The 26,330-nt window shown below is 34.5% G+C and overlaps 10 protein-coding genes and 2 non-coding genes across 12 annotated transcripts; 4 read left to right on the top strand and 8 right to left on the bottom strand.

Moving 5' to 3' along the window:
- Positions 1 to 1,097: 1,097 nt before the first annotated feature.
- NAEGRDRAFT_74656 (uncharacterized protein) lies at positions 1,098 to 1,900 on the bottom strand (the record flags this gene model as incomplete). Its single annotated transcript, XM_002670309.1, has 2 exons — positions 1,098 to 1,150; positions 1,171 to 1,900. 2 exons carry the CDS (start codon positions 1,898 to 1,900, stop codon positions 1,098 to 1,100), a joined length of 783 nt encoding a protein of 260 aa, XP_002670355.1.
- Positions 1,901 to 3,000: 1,100 nt separating this feature from the next.
- NAEGRDRAFT_81879 (alpha tubulin suppressor family protein) lies at positions 3,001 to 4,962 on the top strand. The gene is made up of 2 exons (XM_002670342.1): positions 3,001 to 4,685; positions 4,733 to 4,962. Exons 1-2 carry the CDS (start codon positions 3,042 to 3,044, stop codon positions 4,907 to 4,909), a joined length of 1,821 nt encoding a protein of 606 aa, XP_002670388.1. The 5' UTR covers positions 3,001 to 3,041; the 3' UTR covers positions 4,910 to 4,962.
- Positions 4,963 to 4,972: 10 nt separating this feature from the next.
- Positions 4,973 to 7,219, bottom strand: NAEGRDRAFT_74654 (uncharacterized protein; the record flags this gene model as incomplete). Its single annotated transcript, XM_002670308.1, has 1 exon — positions 4,973 to 7,219. The coding sequence occupies one exon, from the start codon at positions 7,217 to 7,219 to the stop codon at positions 4,973 to 4,975; it is 2,247 nt and encodes a 748-aa protein (XP_002670354.1).
- A 441-nt stretch (positions 7,220 to 7,660) lies between these two features.
- On the bottom strand, positions 7,661 to 8,818 carry NAEGRDRAFT_74653 (uncharacterized protein; the record flags this gene model as incomplete). Its single annotated transcript, XM_002670307.1, has 1 exon — positions 7,661 to 8,818. One exon carries the CDS (start codon positions 8,816 to 8,818, stop codon positions 7,661 to 7,663), a length of 1,158 nt encoding a protein of 385 aa, XP_002670353.1.
- Positions 8,819 to 9,859: 1,041 nt separating this feature from the next.
- Positions 9,860 to 11,815, top strand: NAEGRDRAFT_53609 (uncharacterized protein; the record flags this gene model as incomplete). The annotated part of the gene is made up of 1 exon (XM_002670341.1): positions 9,860 to 11,815. One exon carries the CDS (start codon positions 9,860 to 9,862, stop codon positions 11,813 to 11,815), a length of 1,956 nt encoding a protein of 651 aa, XP_002670387.1.
- Positions 11,816 to 11,960: 145 nt separating this feature from the next.
- NAEGRDRAFT_74651 (uncharacterized protein) lies at positions 11,961 to 12,440 on the bottom strand (the record flags this gene model as incomplete). The annotated part of the gene is made up of 1 exon (XM_002670306.1): positions 11,961 to 12,440. One exon carries the CDS (start codon positions 12,438 to 12,440, stop codon positions 11,961 to 11,963), a length of 480 nt encoding a protein of 159 aa, XP_002670352.1.
- A 518-nt stretch (positions 12,441 to 12,958) lies between these two features.
- NAEGRDRAFT_t720 lies at positions 12,959 to 13,029 on the bottom strand. The gene has a single exon. It is a non-coding gene; the product is annotated as a tRNA-Gly (tRNA).
- A 617-nt stretch (positions 13,030 to 13,646) lies between these two features.
- Positions 13,647 to 14,306, top strand: NAEGRDRAFT_74650 (uncharacterized protein; the record flags this gene model as incomplete). The annotated part of the gene is made up of 3 exons (XM_002670340.1): positions 13,647 to 13,658; positions 13,786 to 14,077; positions 14,125 to 14,306. 3 exons carry the CDS (start codon positions 13,647 to 13,649, stop codon positions 14,304 to 14,306), a joined length of 486 nt encoding a protein of 161 aa, XP_002670386.1.
- Positions 14,307 to 14,462: 156 nt separating this feature from the next.
- On the bottom strand, positions 14,463 to 16,034 carry NAEGRDRAFT_59723 (uncharacterized protein). Its single transcript, XM_002670305.1, has one exon. It carries the CDS (start codon positions 16,025 to 16,027, stop codon positions 14,525 to 14,527), a length of 1,503 nt encoding a protein of 500 aa, XP_002670351.1. The 5' UTR covers positions 16,028 to 16,034; the 3' UTR covers positions 14,463 to 14,524.
- A 177-nt stretch (positions 16,035 to 16,211) lies between these two features.
- NAEGRDRAFT_74648 (uncharacterized protein) lies at positions 16,212 to 18,572 on the bottom strand (the record flags this gene model as incomplete). Its single annotated transcript, XM_002670304.1, has 1 exon — positions 16,212 to 18,572. One exon carries the CDS (start codon positions 18,570 to 18,572, stop codon positions 16,212 to 16,214), a length of 2,361 nt encoding a protein of 786 aa, XP_002670350.1.
- Positions 18,573 to 18,785: 213 nt separating this feature from the next.
- On the top strand, positions 18,786 to 18,856 carry NAEGRDRAFT_t722. Its single transcript has one exon. It is a non-coding gene; the product is annotated as a tRNA-Gly (tRNA).
- Positions 18,857 to 19,362: 506 nt separating this feature from the next.
- NAEGRDRAFT_74647 (dead box RNA helicase) lies at positions 19,363 to 26,250 on the bottom strand (the record flags this gene model as incomplete). The annotated part of the gene is made up of 1 exon (XM_002670303.1): positions 19,363 to 26,250. One exon carries the CDS (start codon positions 26,248 to 26,250, stop codon positions 19,363 to 19,365), a length of 6,888 nt encoding a protein of 2,295 aa, XP_002670349.1.
- Between the last annotated feature and the right edge of the window lie 80 nt (positions 26,251 to 26,330).

The following is a 26,330-nucleotide window of genomic DNA, read 5'->3' as shown; positions in this document are numbered from 1 at the left end:
ATGTTGGCGTTGACAGTTCCTTCTTCTGTAATCTCTGACATGTTGGCCATTCTCAATCAAGTAGCTAGATCCTGCAAGGATAGTCAGAAGTATTTGGAGCATGCTATGATCTTTCCTAATATCAAGGAACTTCTCAGACACAAAGAACCCTACGTTAGATCAAAAACATGTAACCTTGTTGGGAACATGTGCAGAAAGGATGATTATTTCAATCAAGCTATTGAGTTGTATGATATCATCCCTTGTGTTGTTGATTGTTGTAAGGATCCAGATGCAAACACTAGAAAACTTGCTTGCTTTGCAATAGGTAATGCTTGCTTCCACAGCAGTGGTTTGTATCAAAGTGCTGCTGCAGCAATTCCAATATTTGTTGGTTTGCTCAAGGATCCAGTTTTAAAAATTAGAATTAATGCAGCTGCAGCATTAGGAAACATGGTAAGAAACTCTAATGAGCTCAAGGAAGATTTTGTTGCAAACAAGGTGGTAGATGCATTATTGGAATGTCTTAACGATACAGAAGGAAATGTTGCAGAAATAGCCAAGCTTTCACTATCTAAATATGCTGAATATAAGGAATATGCCGAAAGATTGAAAGATATTGACTTTACTGAAGAATCTAAAATATAGATTCGTCCATTGTTGCTATAAATTGCCCATCATGCAAAAATTTCAAATCTTGGGTAATTATTTCCTTATTGAAATAGTGTTTGAAAATTTGTGGGAACAAGTAATTAGTAACAGCCTTGAATTCAATATTCAAAACAGCTCTGTGTTCACTATGGCTCTTGCCATTTACTTGTTCATTAGTAATAAATTCTTTAACAAATCCAACTGATTTACCTCCCAATTTTGTACTCTTGATTTGCTTCAGACCAAAACCTTCAACACGGAAAGTTAATTGTGACAAGTAAATGTCACTATTAATAATTTCTCTAATCTTTTGGAGAACATAGTTGGTATGCTCGAGTTGGGTTTGTTGGCTTAATTGTTCATCAGTCTTTTTCTTGTCGAATTTGTCTGTTATTTTGATCACAATTTCATCTGAGGTGCAAGAACTGAATCGTTCTGGAGTGAGATATCGTTTGAGAATTGGATCATCACTTTCTTGTGCCTTTTCTACGAGGATTTTGATCAAACTTCTCATTACCAACTTTTGGATTGTTTGTTGACGTTTTGGATTTAATTTACCGAATAAAACTTGTCTCAAGTACTTGGCATCAATCAGATACTTGTAAACAAGGCTTTGATTAGTTTCCAATTCTTCTAATAACTTTTTAGAATCCAATTTGTGATTTGATTCATAATTACCAGTTTCCAATTTCTCCTTCAAGGCTAATCTAATAAGTTCCTTATAAGTTTTGCATCCAAGAACAATTTTAGGATCAATGAAACGTAAAATGTTAAAATTGGCACTAGCCATATCAACACTAACGAAATAGAAACCATCATGTTCACCAGAATAAACCTCTTGACAATTATTCAAAACAGGGAAATATTGACCCAATGACTTTTGATCTAATCCTTCAACATTTGGATGGAATTCCAAATATCTATTAATCCACAACTCTTCAGGAACAGCACTGGTATTATATTTTATATAGGCTTCAGACTTTTCAATTGTTCCCAACAAGTTATTGACCACATCATTGGCCAACATGGAAAACAATCCTTCCGATGATCTAAAATCTCTCTGAATAATCTCATTCATCTCCTTCCATTGTCCATTACATCCCAAATAATCATCATACAATTCGATCAGGTATTCAAAGTGTGGACTCGCCAAAATCGATATTGGCAAACTATAATCCTTGCAAAACTTTCTTCTCAAATTCTCTTGTCTAGTTGTCATTGATGATGACAAAGAAGATGATCCTCCTTCTTGTTGTTGATTTGATGACATTTTTTTAGTATTTGTTTCCGTTTGTTGGTTGTTCATCAACAAGGCTTTTGTTGTAAACGAGTAGTGTTCTTGTTGGTGGCTCTCATTATTCATCAATGATAAACTGTTGCTGTTCTTAATATTGATCATCATCAAATTAGAAAAAGAAGCCTTTGACTGTGCAAGATGATAATTGCACCATCGGAATAATAATTTACTTTTCATTCACACTTCTTTTTTTCTATTATCTATATTTCGCTTTGAATCGATTTTGATTTGATTCAAAAAGTTTTATTGCTTATCTACTTTGATTTTCCTTAAGCTTTTATTACCATCATGATCCGAGAATAGCATTTCAAATAGAGTATCGTTGATAACGATCTTTAGATAGGCTTTCAGTCATCAAACTTTAAAATTTATTACAAATAATATTCTAATGATGATAATTCATAATAGCATTGTAGAACCCTACTATGATGGTTATCTTTTCATTTTGTTGTTCAAATCAAAAGTGAATAATGCGATGAGTGAAAATTTACAGTAAAAAATTGATTGCAATAATTAATTCTTCCTCTTTTCAAAGTTCTAATTGTCCATTCATTGTTGAAAGGTTTTCTTCTGCTTCTTCTTTTAAAAATTCATTCCAACATTTTCTAATAAATTTTACTAATGAAAAGCAAGTTTCGAATAGGTTGATCTCGTAAATATCTTGCACTAAATTGATCACAACATGAACCAACTAGAAGGTAATTAACCACTACAATTTGATGGTCATACTTTATTTAAAAATGTGAAAATCAATGGATGACCTGTTTTTTTGATTAGTGATTGATGGATTTATCATTAAAAAAAATGACTCAAGCAATAACATCACTAAACGACAAAGCTGGTCGTTTATTTATCTGGGGTAAAGTATCGAGAAACGATACAGAAGGTACCATCAAGGAAGCAACTCCAGTTCCTTACTTTTTTGATGAACCTGTCATTCAAGTTGCTTGTGGATTGGGATTTACAGCAATTTTGACAGGTAAGTGTTTTAATTTTTTCAATGTAATGATAATTGATTATCCGTATCATTGATTACTGTTTATTGTTTTTCAATTTTGATTTTTGACAAATAGAAAAAAGAGAAGTTTACACACTTGGTAGTAGGAGTTGGTACATGACAGATTATGAACATGAAGATATTGATGATAATAGAAATACACTCATGCACTGGAAAGAACTTTCCTCAAAGGAAATTATTCAAATTGTTTGTGGACTAAACTTTTGTGCTTGTTTAAGTAGAAATGGAGATATCTATACTTGGGGAAATGGAATGTATGGACAATTAGGACATAGAGAACAAGTTGTGAGTGCCTATGAGGAATTTAAAGTTCCACGTCCAATTAAAATTGACAATTTTTCGAATGGTATTTATTTATGTGCAGGTGAGGAATGTATGGCCTGTATTACTAGAGAACGACATTTATACACGTGGGGAAAGAATTTTTGTGGAATGTTGGGACATGGTGATGAAAAAGATGTGTTTGAACCAAAACGTGTGATTGGTGTGACAGGTAATTTCAAGAAGAGTATGCCAATGATTCAAGATGACGATGATGATGAAGATTTGGATGAAGATGACGATGATATTGGTGTTGATAATTTAGAAAAAGAAGAAGTTATTCATGTTTCATGTGGTCAATCTCACATGGCTTGCGTAACAGCAAAAAATGAAATTTTCACATGGGGAAATAACTTTTTAGGACCTTTGGGTCGTATTTTGGACACAAAACAGGAATCTGATTTTTATCCACATTTAGTTGATTTGGTTCAAGTTGGTGATTTGGTTACTGAAGATAATCTTAAACAAAGTGATGAAGTTGACTTTATTCAAGTTGAATGTCTCAAATATAACACAATTGCATTGACTTCTGATGGTCGTTTATTCAGTTGTGGTAAGGGTGGTTATGAAGGAGGTGGTCAAGGTGAAGCTCCAAGAACTCTCTTATGTATTGTTCAATCATTGGAAGGAAAGAGAGTTAAATCAGTTGCCAAGAGTTCTTTCGCTACTCATACAGGTGCTATTGTATTGAATTCAGATGATGACAGTAAGAATCGTGAAGATTTCTACATTTGGGGTAATAATGAGGATAACAAATTGGGTATTCCAAATTTGAATGATGAATCTTTGAGTATTGATGAAGCATCTCTTTTACATCCAAAGAAATTCCCATTCTCTACTCCACGTGATTGCTATATGATTTGTTGTGGTGAAACTCATACCGCTGTCATATTGAAACCACACTCATCCGATAAGAATCCAAATGCAGACCTCACTTTGGAAAAATTCGAAAGAGGAGAAACCAATCCAAATGTTAGTGCAACCACTGTCAAGAAGGAAAGTACCAAACAAATTATTGAAGAAGAGTACGACTCTGAATCAGAGGATAGTAAGGGAGATGAAGACAGTGATTCTGAAGATGAGGATGAATATGCTTCCATTAAGCCAACAGCCACAATTATTACTCCAGCCTCAACTAGTTCTGAACCTGAAAAGAAGCCAGCTAGTTCATCATCATCTGATGTCTATAATGAACCACAAAAGACCACTCCAACTGCAGTTGTCAATGTTGACTTGAGTGATGACGAGGAAAAACCAAAACCTGTCTCACAACCTGTCAAGCAAACAAACAAGTCATCAGCAGTTAAAGAATTACACGGTTATTTACAAAAGAAGGGTGAAAAGGGTTTGGTCAAACTCTGGCGAAAACGTTGGTTCAATTTGGAAGGAAATTATTTGTGCTATTATGAAAAGGAAGGAGTAAGTATTTCATAATTATTTAAAGTAGTTTAACACAATTTCAATAGGGAAAATCCAAAGGATCTATATGTGTTGATGACGTTTTGGATATTCTTCCAGGTTCAACTCCACTTGCATTCAATGTCTCTACATCTAATGGAAGAGTCTACGAATTACAAGCAGGTTCTGAACAAGAATTAAAATATTGGAAGAATGGAATTCGTTCTCTGATTTCACACAAGTAAATGAACCATCACTAATGTATTTAATAAATTATAAATTTGAAATGTAAGTTCATAATAGTCAATTTAAATTAAGGTTATCAATGAAATTAGTGTCACAATGAGAGAAATAATTCCAAAACTCTGAGATAATGTGGAAGCGTTGACTTTTGAAATGGAACAATCAGCATTAATAGTGTCAGTATTACATTTACAATTATTGTATCCAACACATTGACCATTTGAGGAACAAACAGAAGAATGTGAAGCTGGATATCCAAAACAAAGGAAATTCTCACAATAATCTCCATAATGACCAGCATAACAATTACAATTATCCAATCCATCACATGTACCTTGTCCACTGCAAACACTCGAATTGGATGATGATATTGAGTCACATGTATAGGAAAGACACTGGTCTCCAAAAGCTCCTGTAAAGCATTGACAGTTATTATTTGAAATGCATTTACCTCTTCTATTGCAGACTAGTGGTGATGAGGCAGTAATTCCATCACAAGTTGGTTCAGCTGCTACTTCTCCATCCTTAACATAGGTTCCATTAATGGCATTGTTTGATGCTGTCGCTTTGGAATTTGTACACAAAATATCATAACCATTTAGAGGACATTTTACATATCCAAAGAATGTGGAATCGTATTTTGTTTGAGCTGTTTGATCTTTTGGACAAGAAAACTTTTTAGATCCTACATAGATGTTCAAAGTTTCATTTCCACATGAATACTTTAAGCATCTGGAATCAGCAGTTTTGATATCTGAGTTTGAAGTGAGAGAAATAGAAGCTTCAAAGCAAGCACTTGAGCTTCCAAACTCTTCACCACTTGTTTTGATTGGATAACCACTCACACAATTACCATCTGTGAATGCTATTTGGAATGGGCAATAATCCATGAAAGAGTCAGTGCCTCCCTGTTTTGGAGAACTTGGGAAATGTTCATAGTATCCCAAATCATTGTAATACTTTGCACTATTACAGTAAGACTTGCTCTTCAAATCATGGGTGCAAGAACTCGTTGAAGTTGTTTGGAAATAGGACTTAGAAGGACTTTCTGAACTACAAAAGTATCCAACATTCTTGGTTGGCCAATTTTCACATCTATAATTGGCCATTGCACATCCCATATCCTTACCCCAAGTTAATCGTTGAGCATGACTAAAGTTTCCTCTATACCATCCAGAGTCTTCAAAGTAAGCAATTGTAAAACTACTCAAAACTAGCTCACCACTAACACTTGCAACCATTAGTTCATTCTTCATGATACTCTTTTCCCAGTGAGATACTGCACTTCCAGATCCACCATATTCTTCCATAGGAACACCATCTAATGTTGGGCAATTGTAATACTTTCTTGCTACTTCTAAAATCTTTGGAGTTTTGAGTTTGGTAACTGAGACTGATTGAGTTGTTCCTGTGCTATCAACAAAGGACTTATTAACAACAGAATAGACAGCAGACGCGTCGAGTGTCTTTTTGTTAGCTCTATCGTAAAAACTTGACAAGAAAGAGTTAGAGAAACCAAGTGCATGCAAAGCTTCATGTCTAACAACTGACAACTTTTCTTTGGTGTAATTACCAAGTTTAGGTGAAATATTGAGCTGGGCCACAAGTGGTCTCTTTGTGATTGAATCAAGAATGCAAGGAATTGCCCATCCAAGAACGCCAGTTTCTGTTGGCCGTGAAGTTACAAAAAAGATGGCATCAGCATTCTTTCCATCCAAACCATTTGCAATAATATCGCTTGGAACTGCTACACCTCCTTGAGATCCACATCTGCTATTGGCATTAAAGATCTTTGGATAATCACCATCCTTAACAGTAGGTACTTGAAGCATTCGAGAATAATCTTCTTTAATGGTTGGCAACATGCTTGAGACAATTTCTGAAAGGAATGAGCTATCTATCACATCAGTATCTTTGCAAACTCTCCAACAATTTGAACTACTATCTGTCAAACACTGTGTTTTGGTACTAGTTGGAGTATTGGCACCTGTCCAATAGTAATCACCAACAGCTTTGCAACTTCTACTCTCTGTATCACTGTCAGGTCCTAAATAATCAGTTCTGAATAGTACTCTAATATTGGACCAAGTTTCTGTTGCTGTTGTGGCTGTTGATTGTAGGATTGATCTTTTCAAATTATGTTGTGCTTGGAGTTTAAAACTTGATTCCATTGTTGAGAAGATACCCCTCGGGTGAGTGTTAGTCTTCTCGGCAGCCATTAATTCATTATGAATACATTTGTGTCCTGCAACTTGATCCTCCTGATGATGATAATGGTTATGGTCATCATGACTCTCTACGAAATTATTCATCATTACTATAATTAATAATAATATCTTCATCATGATGACTTTCACAAAGCCATACTTGCTTAATTTCATTCTTCCTTATACTTTAATATTAAGGTATTATTTAAAACAAGCCCTCACTCTTTTTGAATTATTGTGCGAGATGTGCTTGTTGCCAAATTTTTCTCTAATATGAACTTTTTTCCTTAATTAAAAAAAAAGAAAAACACAAAGCAGCAGTTAGATTAATACAGTTAGCAACTCTGCAGAGAGCCAAATAGAGGCACATGGAACCAAGATAAGGAGCGCGTTCATCCTCATTAGAAGTAAGACCGAGGAAAAGAAGATTGAATTTCATAGAAGATTGAATTCCTAATTATTACAATTATTAAAATATTTAAGCATCTAATTGTTCTAGGTAGAAAAGGTTGGATAATATATTGTACAAAAAGTGATTTATTTAAATTACAACTTGTTCACCTTACCAACAAAGAGAACTGTCTTGCTTGAATCGTCACTCAATACGAAGGTAAATGGTGATTCGGCAATGAATGAAATTTGATTAGGATCATAGCTCAAAGTTCTCATTACAATTGCAGTGGCAGCACTAGCTTCAGCACCTGCTTCATCAACCTTAATAGCAGCTTTGTGAATAACCTTATCAATAAAGATATCTTCCTTAGTGAGGAGATTAGAAAAGTCAGCTTCGTTTGTGAATGGTTTCTTGATGTTGAATGGAGCAGATTGCAAGATTTCGCTCAACTCTAATCCTTGTTCAAGTTCAAAAGCTGGGAATCTAAAAGAGCTAAGCTTGGCTTCATTTGTTGGGAATGCAGTGTCAATTCCTTGATTCAATTTTTGAGCAACCCATCCATCAAGTGTTTGTTGGAAACTTTGATCCTTAACTGCAACAATTGTCATCTTGTATTTAACATCAGAGAATGGTAAAGTGACCCAATGATATCCACCTTCACTACCATATTGTTCCTTTGAATCACTCTTACTCATCATTCTACAAGTATTTTCTCCTTCAGCTCCATAAAAAGTTCCATTATATGAATTTTCCTTATCAAAAGCTTTCTTCCAAGCTCCTAAAAAGTGAATTGCATTGACCAAAACCAATCTAGTGAGAGAGGTCAAAAGACCTGGTTCAATTAAATCCTTGATCATTTGATTTGTCTTGGAAGAAACCCATTCATTGATTTTTTTGGTTTCTCCTTCAGCATTTCCAGCAAAATCACATTGAGTAACTTGTGCTTGGAATGCCTTCTTGACATGATCCTTGTATTTACCATCCAAAGTAGCATTCTGTTCAACAAAGGCATTGTTGGCTACATTCAAAATGGAAGTGTTGAGATTAGAATAGAAAGTGGTAGCAAATGGCTCAACTATTTGTCTCCATTCTTCAATGGTAGATGGAGCTTTATCAATACCAAGTCCATTGACGAGTTCTGTCAAACTTTCACCATTTGCACCGGAAGTTGCCATCAACATGGCCAAATAAATGGAAACTGGTGAAAAGACAACATTTTCCTTTTGCTTCTTTTGAGTAATTGTTTGATACAATTGAGAGGAAAACTTGTTATGAGAGGCAGCAAGAGAGTTAGATGCAGAGAGACCCATTTTTCTATTTACTTTGTGTGAAATATTCAACTAGTAGAGGTTGTTAATTTTTTTTTGATTGATCTGTTTGAAAGTGCAGAGTAAAAAACTTTTTAAAGGTCATATGTGGTCACTTGAGAAATATCAAAAGGAAGACTGAAGATGTGTAACACTACATTTACGTAGTGTAATAAGACAGTATTATAATTGTCAATGGTCTATCATAAATTTAGTTGTGGAGAAAAGCTCACGTTTTGCCCCATGTTAACAACCAATTATTGTTTTGTTACAACAATCTTTAGAAAAAACTCGACTTTTTATAAAACAATTTGAATGGATATGAAAGTGGAATTGAAAAATAAACTGGTTGATAGTGGTCGACATTAAACGTGAACGTAATAGACGGCTTAAAGACATGTAAATTGTGAACGGAGCCAAAGGAATATTTGATGAAACAGGGGTCAATTCAAATGTATTCTCGAAAGCATGATTATTACGTAGTAGTACAGAAATAGGTGACTCCATCTGGAGATGGTTGCAATGGAAATGGAATTCCTTCCACATGTAATCGAAAGGGCTTTGACCTGGAGCACATGTTACCTTTTCTTTGAAAGCAGAACTTCAAACGATAAACCAAGAACTGCCAATAGAACAACTACAAGTAAGATTGATACCTTATTGTTTTGATACATTTTTTCTTAACAATGCAAGAAACTGTGGTCGAGTAATCGAGCATTTAAGTCTATTAGTGTTGCCCTGTTTTTGGGTATTGAAATCAAAGCAACCCTTTGCTAAACTCTGTGGTTGTGTACTTTTAAATTCATTGTGTGTAAAAATTATAAAGTTAATATGCTCCTTAGTCATCAAAATTTCTGTTCAAATGTGTATGTTGAGGATACGGAAAATCATTATGGAATATGTGGAAGAAATTAACAAAGCAATAAAACCTTCAATTTGAAGGTTGAGACACCACTTTGAAACCGTTACAATTCTGAAATTGAAATTGAAGCAAACAAAATTGAAAGTTGTGATTCAATTTCAAATTTTAACCAATTAAAAAAAATGATTTCACAACAAGAACTGAAAGACAGAGAAGAAATTAAATTCAACGATGATCAGGAAAATCAAGAAGAAAATAATCTAGAAGAAAATCAAGAATGTGAAGAGGAGGACGAAAGTTCATCATTTGAAAATAGAATTCTCTACAATGCTGATGTGATACAGAATTATGTTGATCAAGTGTTGAAAACGAATGGTCCTACGCAGGGAAATTCATCTTCCGAAAGATATTCGAATGGAGACGAAAAGGATGAAATTCTTGATCGATTGGTTGGTTCGATTTGGGGTCAAGTTTATGGTGATGTAGCTGGGTGTCCTATTGAAGGATGGAAATCAGGTGAAATACGAAAGTTTTATGGTGATAAGGAATTTTTACTATTCGATTTTGGACTAATCGTAAAGAAAGGATTCCCAAGCAAGGAATTGATGGATTCTAAAGATTTCTCCCATCTGCAAAATGCCAAAAAGGTTGTCGGTGTGAAAAGAAAGGAAAGTGGTACTGAGCTATTTCTGAGACACATTCGTCCAGTTGGTATTCACTCAGACGATACTCAACAAGGTTTCGCACTGATCAATTCCATCCTTGAATTTGTAAAATATTCGAAAGATCATGAGAATATTACCGAATTTCTAAGTTATTGGAGAAAATGGCTCTATGAAGGATTTACGAAAGGTGATTGTAAACTTGGTGACGAATTAGTTGCAAAGAATTCTCAAGCTTTCAGACAATTTGGATCCAATACTTCGAGGGCATTGAAGAAAATAGTCAACCAGAACAAATCTTGCTATGAAAGTGGGTCTAAAACTACTGGAATTGGTGGAATGATGAGATGTTGTGTTGCTCCAACATGTTTTGCTTTACAAAAAGTTCTTGGAATTGAAAGAAGGGAATCTAATAATTTATTCGAAGTTAAGCAAAGTTCAGAAATATTATCAAGAAAGGAAAAGAGAAAATTGGAATTATTGGAGAAATTGAATGCCTCTATCGAGTCTTCTACTACTAATGACAAGTATATTGACATTCTGTCAAATTTCTCATATGCGCAATGTTTGACAACTCACTCAACTATTGAAAGCTCATCAGTGACATTTGCATCCAATGTAATTGCTTACAAATTCATTCAAGATGGTAATAGCCAAGAAACCATTGATTGGATCTTGGATAATCTTCCACTCATTGTTCAGAAACATGAAAAATTGTGGCTCCAGAGAAGTTATTGCCCTGAATTGAAGAAGGGAGATCGGGTTGAGAATCAATTCCAAATTTATGAACCAATGAATCAATCGATTCACAATGTTTCAAATATTTTGGAACAAGTATTTGAATTTATTAAGGAAAATAGAGAAAGTGAATTATTGCTCAAGAATTGCAGAGAAAAGATTTCTGAACTAGCAAAGAGTGTCAAGAAGAAGGCCATGAAAGCAAATGTCAATCAAGGATTCTGTCTCTTGGGAGGTATTCATTGTTTGGTTGCTTCGGTAATGCCAGAAAATCCTAGAATTATTTTGGCAGCTCATCCTTCCAAAGCTTACCATTTGAAATTGGCATTGCCAAATATTCCATTCCCTGAATTACTTCTCTATTCAATCATTTCGAATGGTTATGATACAGATACTGTTGCAGCCATTAGTGGTTACATGTTAGGAGCAAGATTTGGCGCTAGCTCATGGTTATTACACAAATCTTGTATTGTAGATAAGGAAAGAATTGAAAAGTATTGTGATACATTGGTCTCCATCTATAGGAATAGTCAAACTTCATCTGATGTTGAACCTGTGGAAACAATTTCTGAATATATGAATAAGGAGAAACTCTTATCTGTCTATTGTTCCATTCAAAGACATACATTAATGGACAAGATTGTTCCAGTGTTTCTCACAAATGATGATGTTGATAGCACTGATAAACCTCTCGCTAGTAAGAGAGTTGAATACCATTCATTGAATTCTAATAAATAGCTTCATTGGTTCATTTAAAAACGTGTGTTTTAATACATTGTTAACTGATCAGTATATTTCAGACATTCAAATATCTGACCATGGATGTGATGATGACACTGTGAAAAGTTTATTGAACTAATCCAAAAGTAATCCATGTATTTCATCAAACAGAATCAAAGTACAGGCAGGTGTGATATCCACTCATTACACCCTTAAATAAACCTTTCACTCCTTGTTCATTTCGAATCTTCCATAATTCTCTAAAAGTTCCTTTGTAGAATTTCTTTTGAATTCTATCATATCCTAATGCTCGATCTGTAGCCAATCGAAAAGGACGAACAGAAACTCCAGAAATAATGGAAACTCCTTGGGCTACTACCACTTTCTTTGTTAATGAGTAGTGGTCTCTTCTCATTTCCTTCCAAATATCAAAAAGACCAAAATATAAACCGCGATATAATATGGAAATGGGTGCAACATCTGAGAGGCCATTAAAACAAGCTCTGAATCCTGGTTTTAAATAATGAAATTCCTTAGTAAAAATGTAATCATATGGATATTGGAATGATAATGTGGAAAGACCTGCCAAACTACCAGATAAGTATTCTAGTTGATTAGTGACTGGAGAATATTGAGGAAGCATTTTCTTAAATGACTCATGCAAAGAAAAATTTAAGGCAACAACTGTCACCTCTCTGAAACAATATGTAACGTTTCCTCTCCACAGAAACGAAATACCTTCGTTCTTTACAACCTCAGTAATACAATTGATTATTCCAGAATATTGTGATCTTTCTCGAAATTTGTAATAACATCTATTGCTCTATGTAGAGGAGCAGTGAAAGTTACAGAGCAGAGATGAGCACCACCTATGATGGAATAATCACGAAGGAATGCAAAAAGAGGATGGGTAGAAGTTTTTGATTGAAGGTTTGGTTGTTTATCGATTTCAGACATTTTTTTTGAGTTTTACAAAGTTCACCAAATTTATCTTTTAATAAAATGAAAGAAAAAATGGGGTAAAAACCGAGGTTTCTTTCTCGATGAATATTGATTTTAAAGATGTGATTTTTGGAGTAGAGATAGTAATAAATGTCTAGTTTTAGTGGTATAAAGTTGAAAAAGAGAAAATGAAAGAATGTTGAAATGGAAAATAATTTATGCGTCGACCGGGAATTGAACCCTATTCACGGCGATGGCAACGCCGTATTCTACCACTAAACCATCGACGCTTCTTGATATCTATCATAAAATGTTGTTAATGAATAACTAATGATTTTCTTGTATATTTTCCAAATGATTCTATTCAATTAGAAACATTAAATATCCTTTAAAGAGTTTTTATAGAGTTTTTATCGTTAATTTTAAATAATTATTCGGAAGGAACTAGAAAGTGATATTACTATCGGGTGATAATGCGGAATCCAAAAATTTACTTCTTAACCTTAGCTTCAGTGAACAAAACGTGTCTATCAACAATTGGGTCGTATTTCCTGAAAGCCAATTTTCTTTGAATGTTTTGTGTATTCTTGTTGGTAGTGTAGAAAAAGCCAGTTTTAGCACTGGAAACGAGTTTGATGAGGATAGTCTTTGCCTTCTTCTTTGCCATTTTTTAAATAAAATTATTTTTATTTTCAAAATTGATTGGAGTACTATATAGAAAATAAGGTCATCACCGCCTGCTGTTCGATGAAAATACATCAACCCTTCGCATCATCACATCATCATGATCAGAGAATGAAGATTTTAATTTTTCAACTTCATACATTTACCATCACACAAAGAGGATGAAATTTGTGAAGTAAAAAAGCAAGCAAATTTATTTTTAACGGAAAACACAAACAAAAAAATGTTCTTCTTGGTAGGTATTGTTGGGAGAGTCGATTTGTATTGAAATCAATTATTGTGTATTTTCATCATGATGACAATGTGATCAATATAATTATTGTTGATGAATATAATGATCAATGCGGATTTTATTAAAAAAGGTGGATTTGGACAAGAATATTCGTTTGCATCCTAAATTCTTTGGTCCTGATCTTACTCGTACACTTCGTGCTCGTCTTCAAAACGACGTTGAAGGACAATGTACAGGAAGAGATGGATATATTGTTTCTGTTACAGAAATCACAAAAATTGGACAAGGTAAAATTGGAGAATCATCAGGATATGCTACATTCCCTATTAATTATAAAGCTATAGTATTCAAGCCTTTCAAAGGAGAAGTTTGTGATGCTGTTGTATATAAAGTAACACCAGTTGGATTTTTTGCAAGTGTTGGTAAGTATTGCAGTGGTTGTGTGACATATAATTCATTGATTATCTAGGTCCATTGAATGTTTTTGTTAGTAGTCATGCTGTTCCAGATGATATGAAGTATGATGGCCATCATACTCCTCCAAGATTTATTTCGGAAGAAGCTCAAGTATGTATTTTCACAACAATTCAATCTTTTAACATGCAACAACAATACCTAAATTTTCATCACGAATCTTCATCATCAATTTGAACTTTGAATAATTATTCAATTTAATTTTCATCAATTCAATCATCAGGTTTCCATCATGGAAGAAAAGGATGTAAGATTAAAGATTATGGGTATGAAAGTCGAACCAACAGGATTGTTCGCAGTAGGTACCATCAAGGAAGACTACTTAGGTAGTTTAAATTAAACTCTAGGTTTTATGTACAATTTGTTTGATTATTCTATTCGAATATCCAAGAAATTTACAACATGTTAATCTTTTTCAGTCTATCAGCATTGAGCTTCATTTCAATATCTGACATACCACTTTGTTTCATGGTTACGTGTTGCTTTTCTTTAACTTGTTCAGATAAAGATTCACGTTGATTCTTCAAACCTTCTTTAAATCTTCTCTTTCTATCCAGTTCTTCTTGTTCTGCCTTTCTTAAATCTTCTTCAATTTGTTCCTTACGTCTCTGTTCTTCCATTAAAACTTCCTTTCTATTATCAAACTTGCCTTGAATTTGTCTGGCCAATGTATCCATCATTTCTTCCTTTTGTTTTTGTAAACGATCCCTCTTCTTCTTGTCTTCATTCTCCTTTTTCATTTCCATTTCAGAATGAATTCTATCTGCCTTAATTTCGTCTTCCTTAGCTTTTTCATCCAAATTGGCTTCTAACTTGTTAGAGAGAGCAATTGATAAACTTTGTCTTTCGTACATTTTCTTCATTTCCATCTCTCTTCTTAATTCTTGTTGACGTTGCTTTTCTTCAAAGAGCTTGAACGATTTCAAGTCTTCTTCAATTTCCTTCTTAGCTTCTTCTTCTTTTCTTTGTTTAATGGTTTCGTTGTAAGCCAAAAATGAAGAAAGTTCCTTCTTGTTGCTTTCCCTAGTTTGGACTTCCTTCTCCTTTTCCTTATTGATTTGTTTCTTAAGTTTGTTGACAAGTTCTTCTTCTTCTTCCTTCTTCTTTTGATCGATCATTTGTTTTCTAATCTTGGATTGCTCTAATTGTTGATCTCTTACTCTCTTTTCTTCCAATATTCTCAATCTTCTCTCCTCTTCTCTCTTCTTTTCTTCTTCTGCTTCTCGTTGAGCTCTTGCTTTTTGCTCTTCAATGTATTTTTGTTCCTTCTTAATCTTGATTTCTTCTTGACGGTGGTTTTCTTCCTTTTGCTTTTGCAATGTTTCTCTCAACTCTGCTTGCTTTTGTTTTTGACGTACGTACTCTTGATGTTGTTCATTGTGATATTCCTCAGTGTCCTTAACTGCAATGGCAGCCCAAATGTCATCACCACTTGGTGGCTTGTTTGGTTTGGCAGTCTTTTTGATACCACCTCCGAATAATCCACCCAAAGTTCCAATAGCATAAGCAGGTTCTTCTTCTGTTTCTTGTTGTTGGTTAGAAGTGGTACTTCTTGCAATTTCGGATCTTTCGCTTTGGTGAGAGCTTGAACTCTTTTTAGAAGCTACACTGTGTGTATCGAGAGGAGGAATAGAATGTCTAGAGGATGCTGTTGAAGATGCTTTTGATAGCATTCCTTTTACCTTGTTGGCAATAACCTTCAAGTCAGCTTCGCTACCTTTTCCTTCCTTCATAAGACCATCTACATCCCTACTGATCAAACTCAATGCTTCGGCAGGTATTTGAGCACTGCCTCCTTTTTTAACCAATTCAATTACTTTATCACAGAGAAGAGCCTTCAGTTTGTCCTTCTTTTGTGATGTTGTTGAGGCCTTTGAGCCCTTGCTGATTGTACTCATATTTTCTTTTTTTTTGATTTCTGTTGCAATTTGGAGGGAATTTTCTTACAGTTGTTTTTGGCGCCAAACCAAACCAAACCGTTACAGCAAACTACAGATTGTTTTCTCTAGTTATCAAAAACAATATTCCGATCCGAAGAATAAGGAACGAATTTTTTAAATGAAACAACAACCCTTTCAGCAATCAAGTGAGAGTGGTTCCATCACAAACATTAGAAAATACCTCAGAGGATCCATCTTCATTGGTGAGAACAATTCGATTCACAATGAAACTGTCGAGAGCTGCTTGTTTTAATCTCAGAGTGAGATGAGGAGAGAAAAAGTTGTTTTCCAATTGGAGAATGTCAATGAGAGGTAATCCATTAGCTTGAAGATAGTGTTTGTCCAATAGTTCAGTTGTATCCGTGGAGTGAGAGGCAAAGAGTTGGGTCAATTGGAGACAAAATTGTTCTGTTAGAGTATTGGAGGATAAATCGAGAGTATTCAAATGGAATGGTTGATGTTTGTTTCGTTTTTCTGTGAGTTGCTGATCAATTTTGGTTCTGAGATAGGTCAGAATGTTCTTCCCACCATATTCTTTGAAACGATTTCCACTCAAATCTAAATATCTAAGAGAGGTATTGGAGAGGAGAGAATTAAAGAGAGAATCTGAAATTTCATTGAGGGAGCATGTGGATATGGACATTTTCTTCAGGGGGCTGTTGGAGGTGATCATTAGAGACAGAGAAGAACCACACAAACGGAGGGAATGAGTATTGGAAATGTCCAATGTGGTTAGGGATGAATTATTGGCCACAGCAAGTAGGAGTGATTCGACCATTGTTTGGGTTAAATCACAATTTGAGATCAAAAGTTCTTTCAAGTTGCAATTAGGCCCATTCAAGTATTCTATCAATTTGCTAAATTCATTTTGGTGTACAATTCGATAATTGTCATTGAGGAGGTCTGTTCCCCCGAGTTTGTTGTGACTAATATTCAAATGTTCCAAAGAAATACCTGAAGAATAGTTATTCAATGCTGTGAATAATGCATTCACTCCAATAGTTCCAACAAAGTTATTATTACTCAAATCTAGATGTTTGATACTTTTGAAAAAGTCTTTTTGAGATGAGAGGTGAATGAGAAAGTCATTTTCTACATTGTTTTCTGTGAGTATTAATCTTGTTATATTTCTTATGGATTCTCCTGAGAGCATCTCATTGGCCATTACTGAACTCATTTCATTGAAGGAAAAATTCAGCTCCACTCCATGCATATCTGTTGAGTTATATTCCAATATTTCTCTAATTGATTTACAGGATGAGTGATACAGAGATATCGATCTGAATGAGAGTTTCTTGAGTTTGGGTGGATCTGTTTTTCTCTTTTTGGAATCAAGCTCGTCTTCTATAAACAAGTTATTATTTTCTCTTTTCTTATTGGATTCCAATGTTGTTTCGATTGGGACTGAAGGAGACAGAATGTCACTATAAAAATCAAATTCATCATATACCATGGCATTTGCTGGTTCTATTGGTTTCTTTTCCATGATATCATCACTAAAATAGACTGAATAATCTGTTGGAGGCACATAGATGGCGTCTGAGTAAATATCTAAAACCATTGCAAGATTGGACTCTGTGAAAAATGTATGATAAAATGAAAGTGATTCTACATTATTACACTGCTTGAGAATATGAATAATATTTTGAACATCTGAATCTCTCATATCTCTGAAGGATATTTCATGAACATGAGTAAAATTGCTAAAAAACTCCTCAATCGAACAACTTTCATCCAAATATTTCAAGAGAGTCTTTGGAACTGATATTTTTTTCGAATATTTAGCAAATTTAGAAACAGCTTGTCCAATCGTATTGAAAATACGTTTTGAGTAGTGAAATATTTCATTGTTCTCATCAAATTCCGAAAATGCAAGATTAAGAACAGAATCTGCAATTGGTAAATCGAGAAATTCCTTATAAACAACACAATCTTCATTCACTTTTTCATTCTCTTCATCACTCATCTTGACAAATTCAATAATTTGTCTCTCCGATAACACATTCACCAAACACTTTTGCAAATAACTTTCAAAATAGCTTGTTATATGATAACCTTCATCATCCAAGTCTTCGAGTGATGATAATCCCAATTCCTCACCTTCCTTCAGTAACTGTCCTTGTTTTGTCTGCAATTTAGAGTAAATTAGAGGTTCTCCAAATTGAATTCCGATTAATCTTGCAAAACATTGATCCACAATCCTTTGCATTAATTTCCTATTATTCAAATTAATATTATAATTATTATTCATCAATACATTTGATGATGAAGAGTTTGATGAAGAATAAAGAGAATAGTAATGTTCCAATGAAGAGGCCGATTGATAGGATAGTAATTCTTCAATTACTCTCATCGGAAGCAAATCTAAAAGGCTTGTTGATTGTTGCACATTGTGATGATTTTCCAATGCAGAATTGTTGTTGGTAGGAATAATAATGGAATTGGAGACTGCCCACTTGGAAACAAGTGTAAGCAGTGTATTGCTTTTCGTATTTACTCCCATAATGTTGTGCTCGGTTTTGCTTTTTCACTTTAAAACATTTTTTTGTAAATTAAGTTTGAAATTCTTGAATTAATTGAATGTGAAGTGAAAATAATAGAATTAAAATTGCAATTTATTGTGGATTAAGTGACATTTATTAAAAAAACTTGGAACAGTAATATGCTACCTCCATTAGCTTATTGATTAACAACATTTTATGATAGATATCAAGAAGCGTCGATGGTTTAGTGGTAGAATACGGCGTTGCCATCGCCGTGACCCGGGTTCAATTCCCGGTCGACGCATAAATTATTTTCCATTTCAACATTCTTTCATTTTCTCTTTTTCAACTTTATACCACTTAAACTAGACATGTATTACTATCTCTACTCCAAAAATCACATCTTTAAACTCAATATTCATCGAGAAAGAAACCTCGGTTTTTACCCCATTTTTTCTTTCATTTTATTAAAAGATAAATTTGGTGAACTTTGTAAAACTCAAAAAAAATGTCTGAAATCGATAAACAACCAAACCTTCAATCAAAAACTTCTACACATCCTCTTTTTGCATTCCTTCGTGATTATTCAATCATAGTTGGTGCTCATCTCTGCTCTGTAACTTTCACTGCTCCTCTCATAGAGCAATGATGTTATTACAAATTCAACACATATTTCGAGAAAGATCACAATATTCTGGAATTTCAGAGAGGTGACTGAAACAATGCATGCAAGTAGAAGAGAAAGATTTATAGTTAAAATGGAATGAAATACTACAACATTCAATTCGCAGCCAAGAATCGGAACTTTGTTTATTTAGTTTGAATCTTACACAAGAATTTAGAAGAAACATCTAAACCAAGATAGCAATCAGGAACAACAATAGCTTCCAATTCCTTATCATTTTCAGAGACTGGAAGATAAACTTCAGTACGATTGAATTTTCTGTTTGCTCTTACTCTCTTGAGAGCTAATAATTCATTGTTTTGAGGGTTAGAAACAATCAACCAGAATCCTTCATCCTTTTGTTTGGTATACATTGGTGTGTAAGCTTGTTCTTTTGGTTTGCTTAATCTTTCAATGTTGACAGAAACTTCAAGTTGGTGATCTTCTTCATCGTGAGTAACCTTGTCAATCTTTACAGTTAAATATGGGAATTCTTCAACAATCTTCATGAGATTGGATACTAAGTTGTTCTTTCTCAAATATTTGGAAATCAATTTTTGCAAAGCAGACTCGCCTTGTTGATATTTAACATCCAACAATTGCTTGAGACCAGTGACATTTTCCTTTTGAGCTAAGTTTTGAATAAAGTTGTGAATATCTTCTGAAGAACTTTCAGTATTTTCACGTGGACATTGCAAATTACTGAACAATTGATAGAGGGTTGAATCTGTTGCCCATCTGGCTTGCATGATCATTTGCAAAATGTGCATCATGTTAATTGTTGGTTGCAAGTATCCCTTTTCGGCACAGATATCAATATAGGATTGAGAAATACGGATGGTAGAATCTAAAATTGTTCTAGTATCAGTAATGTAGTCGACAATTGGAAGCTTGACTCTTTCAAAGTGAGCTTGTAAAAGTAAATAACACTTAATGTGTGGAGATTCATAGTCGTGCATGTAAACTCCAAGAGGAACAACTTCACTCAATTCCTTATTCAACTTGTCTTCATTATGTCTGACAGGGATTTCAGCAAATTCCTTAGCTTCACAGAGAAGTTCTAACAAGTAGTTAACGTTAGAATCAGCCTTGATGAGTCTGTTGAAATGAGAAGCAGTTCTATATGACAAATAATAGAAACTGGCAATAATACCAGTTGCTGTTGGTTCCAAATAAATTCCCTTGGCCTTTTGGATTTCCTTTTCAGCCTTTTCCTTCTCAGCTGTCATAGTACCAAAGGTTGATGATTGTGTTTGAGAAGCCATAACTTCCCAACGTTTCTTCTTATCAAGATTCAAATCAATAGCTTTAACAAGTCCAGCATATTCCAAGTCATCAATAATACTGGTAATCTTAGTAGATAACCACTTGTTCAATCCTTCATAGGACAAATCTTCAATACCATAATAGCATGGATTTTGGACAAGACGACGGAACATGAAAGTCCAAGTTAAATAGTCCAAACAATCTTGTTTGGTCTTGATAGTTCCTGAAACAATTTCCGCATTGATGTGGTCATGCAATTGAGTATGCAAACTTGATTCAATTGGGAATGGTTCATAGAGGAATCTCTTGTAGAAATTCTTCTTAATATCGTGAACCATGATGAAAACTCTACCTTCAGTATCGAAACCTGGACGACCAGAACGACCAGCCATCTGTAATACATCAACAAGTGGATAATCTTCATATCTCTTTGTGGATGGTTCAAAAAATTCAGTACCTTTGATAATGACAAAGTATGCTGGCAAGTTGACACCCCAAGCCAAAGTACTAGTAGCAACAAGGACTTGAATCTTACCAGAGTGGAAAAGTTCTTCAACGAGTTTTTTGTCTGATGGAGTAAGACCAGCATGGTGAATACCAATACCATATTGTAAGAATTGTTTGAGGTGAGTGTCACGAGCAAGTTCCAAAGCACTAATAACTTCATTTTGGTCCATTCTCAAGAATCTGTGAGGATTTTCATCAGCAGAACAATAACCAATCAAATCCATTGCTGTCAATCTGGTTTGTCTTCTGGAAGAAACGAAAATCAAACAAGGTTTGTTGTTGGAGTGTCTCAAAATTGCTTGATAAGCTGGCTTATTCATAGAATTCATTCTTGGACAATAGTTCTTACCACTGAATCCAGAAATACTAATTTGTAAAGGAACAGGTCTTACAGAACTCTTAAAGTTGAACAAACCTCTTTGTCCAACACCCAACCAATCGGCCAAGTCAGTAGCATTAGCCATGTTCGTACTGAGACCCATCAAACGAATGTGAGTTTGAGTGTTCCAAGAAATATATCTCATACGAGATGTAATGACTTCTAAAATAGCACCTCTTCCACTGCCAAGCAAGTGAATTTCGTCCATGACAATCAAACCAACATCTCTGACATAGGAACGATTTTGCCAGTTACGAGAAATACCGTCCCACTTTTCAGGAGTTGTAATAACAATATCAGCTTCCTTCAATAATTTAACATCAGGAGTGAAATCACCAGTTAATTCGACCATTTTCTTGCCTAACTTTTGAACAAACTTCTTTTCCCATTCAACAAGTCTTTCTCTAACAAGGGCCTTAAGAGGAGCAATATAAATAACCTTTTGATTTGGTTTAGTATTGAACAATCTAAAGATACACAATTCAGCAGCAAGTGTCTTACCAGAACCTGTTGGTGCACCAATAAGAATATTTTCATCAGTATGGTATGTCATGTGGAAAATTTGTGTTTGTACAGGGTTGAAATATTTGATACCCTTATCAGCATATAACTTTTCATATTCAGGATTGTTCAAGCAGGTGATTGGAAGAGGATCCAATGGGAGAATTGGAGTGCTTGGAGCAAAACCTTCTGGTAAAATAATATCCTTAATATTGACGGTAATTTGTGCTTCTGCACTAATCCACTTGTCAGAAACTGCTCTAATAATAAAATAGAGAGGTCTTGGATCTTCTCTGAAAGGAACAACAAAGTTGAGAGAATAGCATGGTCCTTCTTCGTCATCTCTTGATTCTTTCATCATCTTTTCATATTCATCATGCTTTAACAAGAAGTACTCAGAGTGATAGATGAATTCAGAGTTTTCATCTTCAACCCAAATCCACCAAGGCTCTGTTTCTCCGTGCAATTTCTTGTCCCAAGTAAAGTTTGGTCTGATTTTAACTTGGAAACGAAGAACATTTCTTGTAATTGGTTGAACGTTAGCTTCCAAATCCAAGTGAGGGAATCTATCAATATGTTCCATAATAATTCTACCCATTCCTCTAACATTCAATACTTGATCCAACTCGGATTCTTCATATTCAACTAATTTGGAGAGGGTCAAATTCTTGTTTTCAAGTTTTTGCAAGGCAAAGGTTGGAATCTTTGACATTTGTCTGAGTGGATGTTCAAATACCCATTGTCTTCTTTCCATACATTTTGTCAAGGTTAAAAGTTTGTCAACTAAAGATGACCAACGTTCCTTGATAGCAATTTCAAAGATTGCTCTAATAATTCTACCAACACTCTGAATAATAAAGGCACAATCGGAAATGAGAGATGAATTCTTAATCTTAACATGGGAAATGTAACTTTGAATCAACAAATTTACCTTTCCAGTGAATTCATCTTGTCCCTTTGTAACTTTAACTGGTGCATTGGCTGATAATTCAGCAAGTTCTTCAGATTCATCTTCTCTAACCTTGATATTCTTGAACTCTCTGGCACTAGCAACTATGTGGAGAACATCAGATTCGGACATCTTTGGATGGAGCTTTTCATTGTACAATTGAATTGTTTCGTAGTGAATATAGAAGTGAGAGGCGATACGACCCAAATCAGTTGCAGAAACAACACCAGTTCTTTCGTCGTAGATAATCATCTTGCTTTCTTGTAACATCTTACAGGCCTTTTCAATAAGACTCTTTCTCATACCAATCAATGAAGGATCGAGCTTGACTTCCTCAGGTAAAATACCATAATTCATTGGGTTTTGTCTCATTCTCAAGAAGAGGTAAGTATAATTCAACCATAAACAACCTTCTCTGACATTGGACACTGTACCCAAAACAATTTCAGCACACAAGTGGTTAGCCAAATCTTGTGTCATTTGTGATTCGATTGGTAAATTTCTCTTTAACAAGTTGAGGTAACGAGGTAAAACTTCATAACTAGTAATAATAACACCTTCACCTTCAACGTCAAATTGAGGTCTACCAGCACGACCGAAAATTTGCATAATATCCAACATTCCAAGTTCAGTCATGGTACTCTTTTCAGCATTATAAACTTCGGTACCCTTAATAATACAACAATATGATGGCAAGTTGACACCCCAAGCGAGTGTAGAGGTACAACATAAAACTCTAATAATACCTTCAGAAAAGAGCTTTTCAACAAGATTTCTGTCTGATCTAACTAAACCAGCATGGTGAATACCGAGACCTTTTGGTACCAATTCTTTCAATTCTCTATTGTGACACTTTTCTAATGATTTAGTTACCCACTTTCTGGTATGTTCACTCATTTTAACTCCAGCAGTGAGCATATCAAGAGCATTTTCTTCAACTGCCAAATCAATTAAAGCTTTGGCAGTAGTGGAAGTTTCCTTTCTGGAGTGAACGAAAACCATGACTTGTTTTTCTCTCTTCAAATTCTTCAAGGTTCTATTGAAGGCAATTTGATTGTATTCCTTATTTCTAGCAATTGGATTTCTAATACTGACACCAATAAAACTTTGTTCAAGTGGAACAGGTCTATAGGATCCATCAAAGAAGTGCAATCCGGAATGAGGATCAACTCTGAGGAAGTTAGCAACATCCATATAATTTGGTAAAGTAGCAGATAAACCAACCAAACGAATCATACTTTGTGTTGTTTCAACTTGTCTTAAAGTTCTAGCAACAATAGATTCAATAACTGGACCTCTGTCTTCATTCAACAAGTGAACTTCGTCAATAATGATCAATCTAGTCAATTGAATTAAAGCTTGATCAGAGGCTTTTCTGGTTGTTACGTCCCACTTTTCAGGAGTAGTAACAATCATTTGAGTTTGTTGTACTTCTCTCTTTGTCAATTGCATATCACCAGTCATTTCTTTTACTGTAATGCCAAGTGGTGCAAGTCTCTTGGAGAAGTTTTCAACCATTTCAGCTGCCAAAGCTTTCATTGGAGCAATATAGATAATCTTGAATTCTTCACGTCTAATCTTTCCTCCCTTAAAGTGTTGGCCAATTTCTCTCAAAACTGTCATCATTGCAATATTTGTCTTACCGCAACCTGTTGGAGCACAAACCAACATGTTTTCACTAGTTTTATAAGCAGAATAGAAAACATCAGATTGTACACGATTGAGGTGAGTATAACCTTTGAATGCAAGTTGAGCCCAATCTTCAAATATAGAAATTGGAACAAGTGGTGTGTTATCTTCACGTTTCTTTGGAGCAGGGAAGACGTGTTCTTCATAAGTTGGTTGTCTGATAACTCTTTCTTGAGTTTCTTTATCAGCCTCATTATTGGACTCTGGAATAACATCTCTTCCGAGAACAAGTACTCTAGATTCTCCTTCACCAGCCTTGAGAACATTTCTATCCTTTTCCTTCTTGAAGGTTTGATAGAGTGATTTGAGTTCATTCAACTCATTTTCAGAGTTTCCTCCTGAAAGGTTAAACTTGGTTTGATTCTTTCTACCAATTTTTCTACCTTCCTTCTTGAGCTTCTTTTGAGCATCCTTGAACTTGGATGTTGTCATCTTTACATGAGAGAATGAGTTAATACCTTCAACAGCATTATCTGCCATTTGCATTCTATACAAATCAGCCAAAATTTCTGACTTATGTTCCATGATAATTGACATTAATTCGAAAGCATTTTCTCCAAGAGCATCGAATAAGCGAGATTGTAATTGAACAGCATCTTGTCCCTTCTTTTGTAAAATATCCAAAACAATATTTTCAATACCTGGTGTCTTGCAAATCTTTCTGGCTTCCTTTTCCAACCAATCAACAGTATACATGGAAGAAAGAACAGATTCTTCTTCTTCTTCCTCCTCTTCTTCAACATTTTCTGTTGGTGCAGTGAAGGAGAATAGATTAGTTTGGTCTAAAACATTTTCCAATTGGGATCTAGAGAAGATACTAATATTTCTAAATTGATTATGCAAATGGTCTGCATTAGTAATATCATCAGCAGAACCAAATTCAATATTTTCATCAATTACTAGAGCTTCATCATCATATTCATCATTATCTTTTTCTGTACCAGTGGAAAAGTATGTATTAGTATTCTTTGATTCACCAGTTCCGATAATAAGTCTTTCAACTTTACCATATCTTTTGGCTTCTTCTTCTGCCAAGTTTGGTTTGGCATATCTGTCAATCCAATCCATTAACTTTTCCAAATGTTCCAAAACTTTCAAAATGTGAACTTCCTTGACAATTTGTTCCAACTTTTGTGTCTTTGGATCAAGTGACAAGCCAATACCCATATTTTGTAAATCTTTGAAAACACTCTTAACAGATAAAGTGTTTTTAAACTTTCTCTTAGCAATATAAAGTTGTTTAGCAATCAAACAAGCAACTTGTTGTTTAGAAAGTCCACTAGCAACACCATACTTGTTGGATGAAATTTGATCCAATCTCAATTGTTCTTGCAACATGGTTAAAAACTTTTCTAACAAATTCTTTCCGTTTTGTTCTTCAATTCTACGATCAAAATCCTTGTTGTGTTGATTAGCATTCTTAAAGCTAATCTTTGGTTTAACAAAACTTTCCCAAGTAATACCAAATTTTAATAAATCATCAGATGTATTCTTCTTTCTCTTATTTTCAATAATTGGGAAGAGTTCATAATACGAGGTAGTCTCATCAAATAATTGGAGAGTATTGCTTCCGATGGTTTTCTCACGAATAGTGTTGGATAAACGAGGTGGTGAAATTAAAACATCAAAATTAGAATTAAATTCCTCTTGACTATTTAGATAGGACAAACTTCTAGAACCTGATGAACGAGGTAAAAGTCTATCGATCACAGCCAAGGGATCATTATCTTTGTTAGAGAACATGGTGATTCCTACAAGAAGTGATTTGTTGTTGTGATTTTTTTCAATAATTTAATTTTTAAATTTGATGAACATTTTCGAAT

Source organism: Naegleria gruberi, assembly GCF_000004985.1.
Source record: "Naegleria gruberi genomic scaffold NAEGRscaffold_72, whole genome shotgun sequence".
NCBI classification, from domain to species: domain Eukaryota; phylum Heterolobosea; class Eutetramitea; order Acrasida; family Naegleriidae; genus Naegleria; species Naegleria gruberi.
This window is presented reverse-complemented; position numbering and strand designations above follow the sequence as displayed.

Bases quoted from the DNA above. Each gene is read 5' to 3' on its own strand.
- NAEGRDRAFT_59723 (XM_002670305.1), bottom strand. From the start codon at position 16,027: ATGAGTACAATCAGCAAGGGCTCAAAGGCCTCAACAACATCACAAAAG.
- NAEGRDRAFT_81879 (XM_002670342.1), top strand. From the start codon at position 3,042: ATGACAGATTATGAACATGAAGATATTGATGATAATAGAAATACACTC. The intron at 4,686-4,732 runs GTAAGTATTTCA...CAATTTCAATAG, and splicing joins GCTATTATGAAAAGGAAGGA to GGAAAATCCAAAGGATCTAT.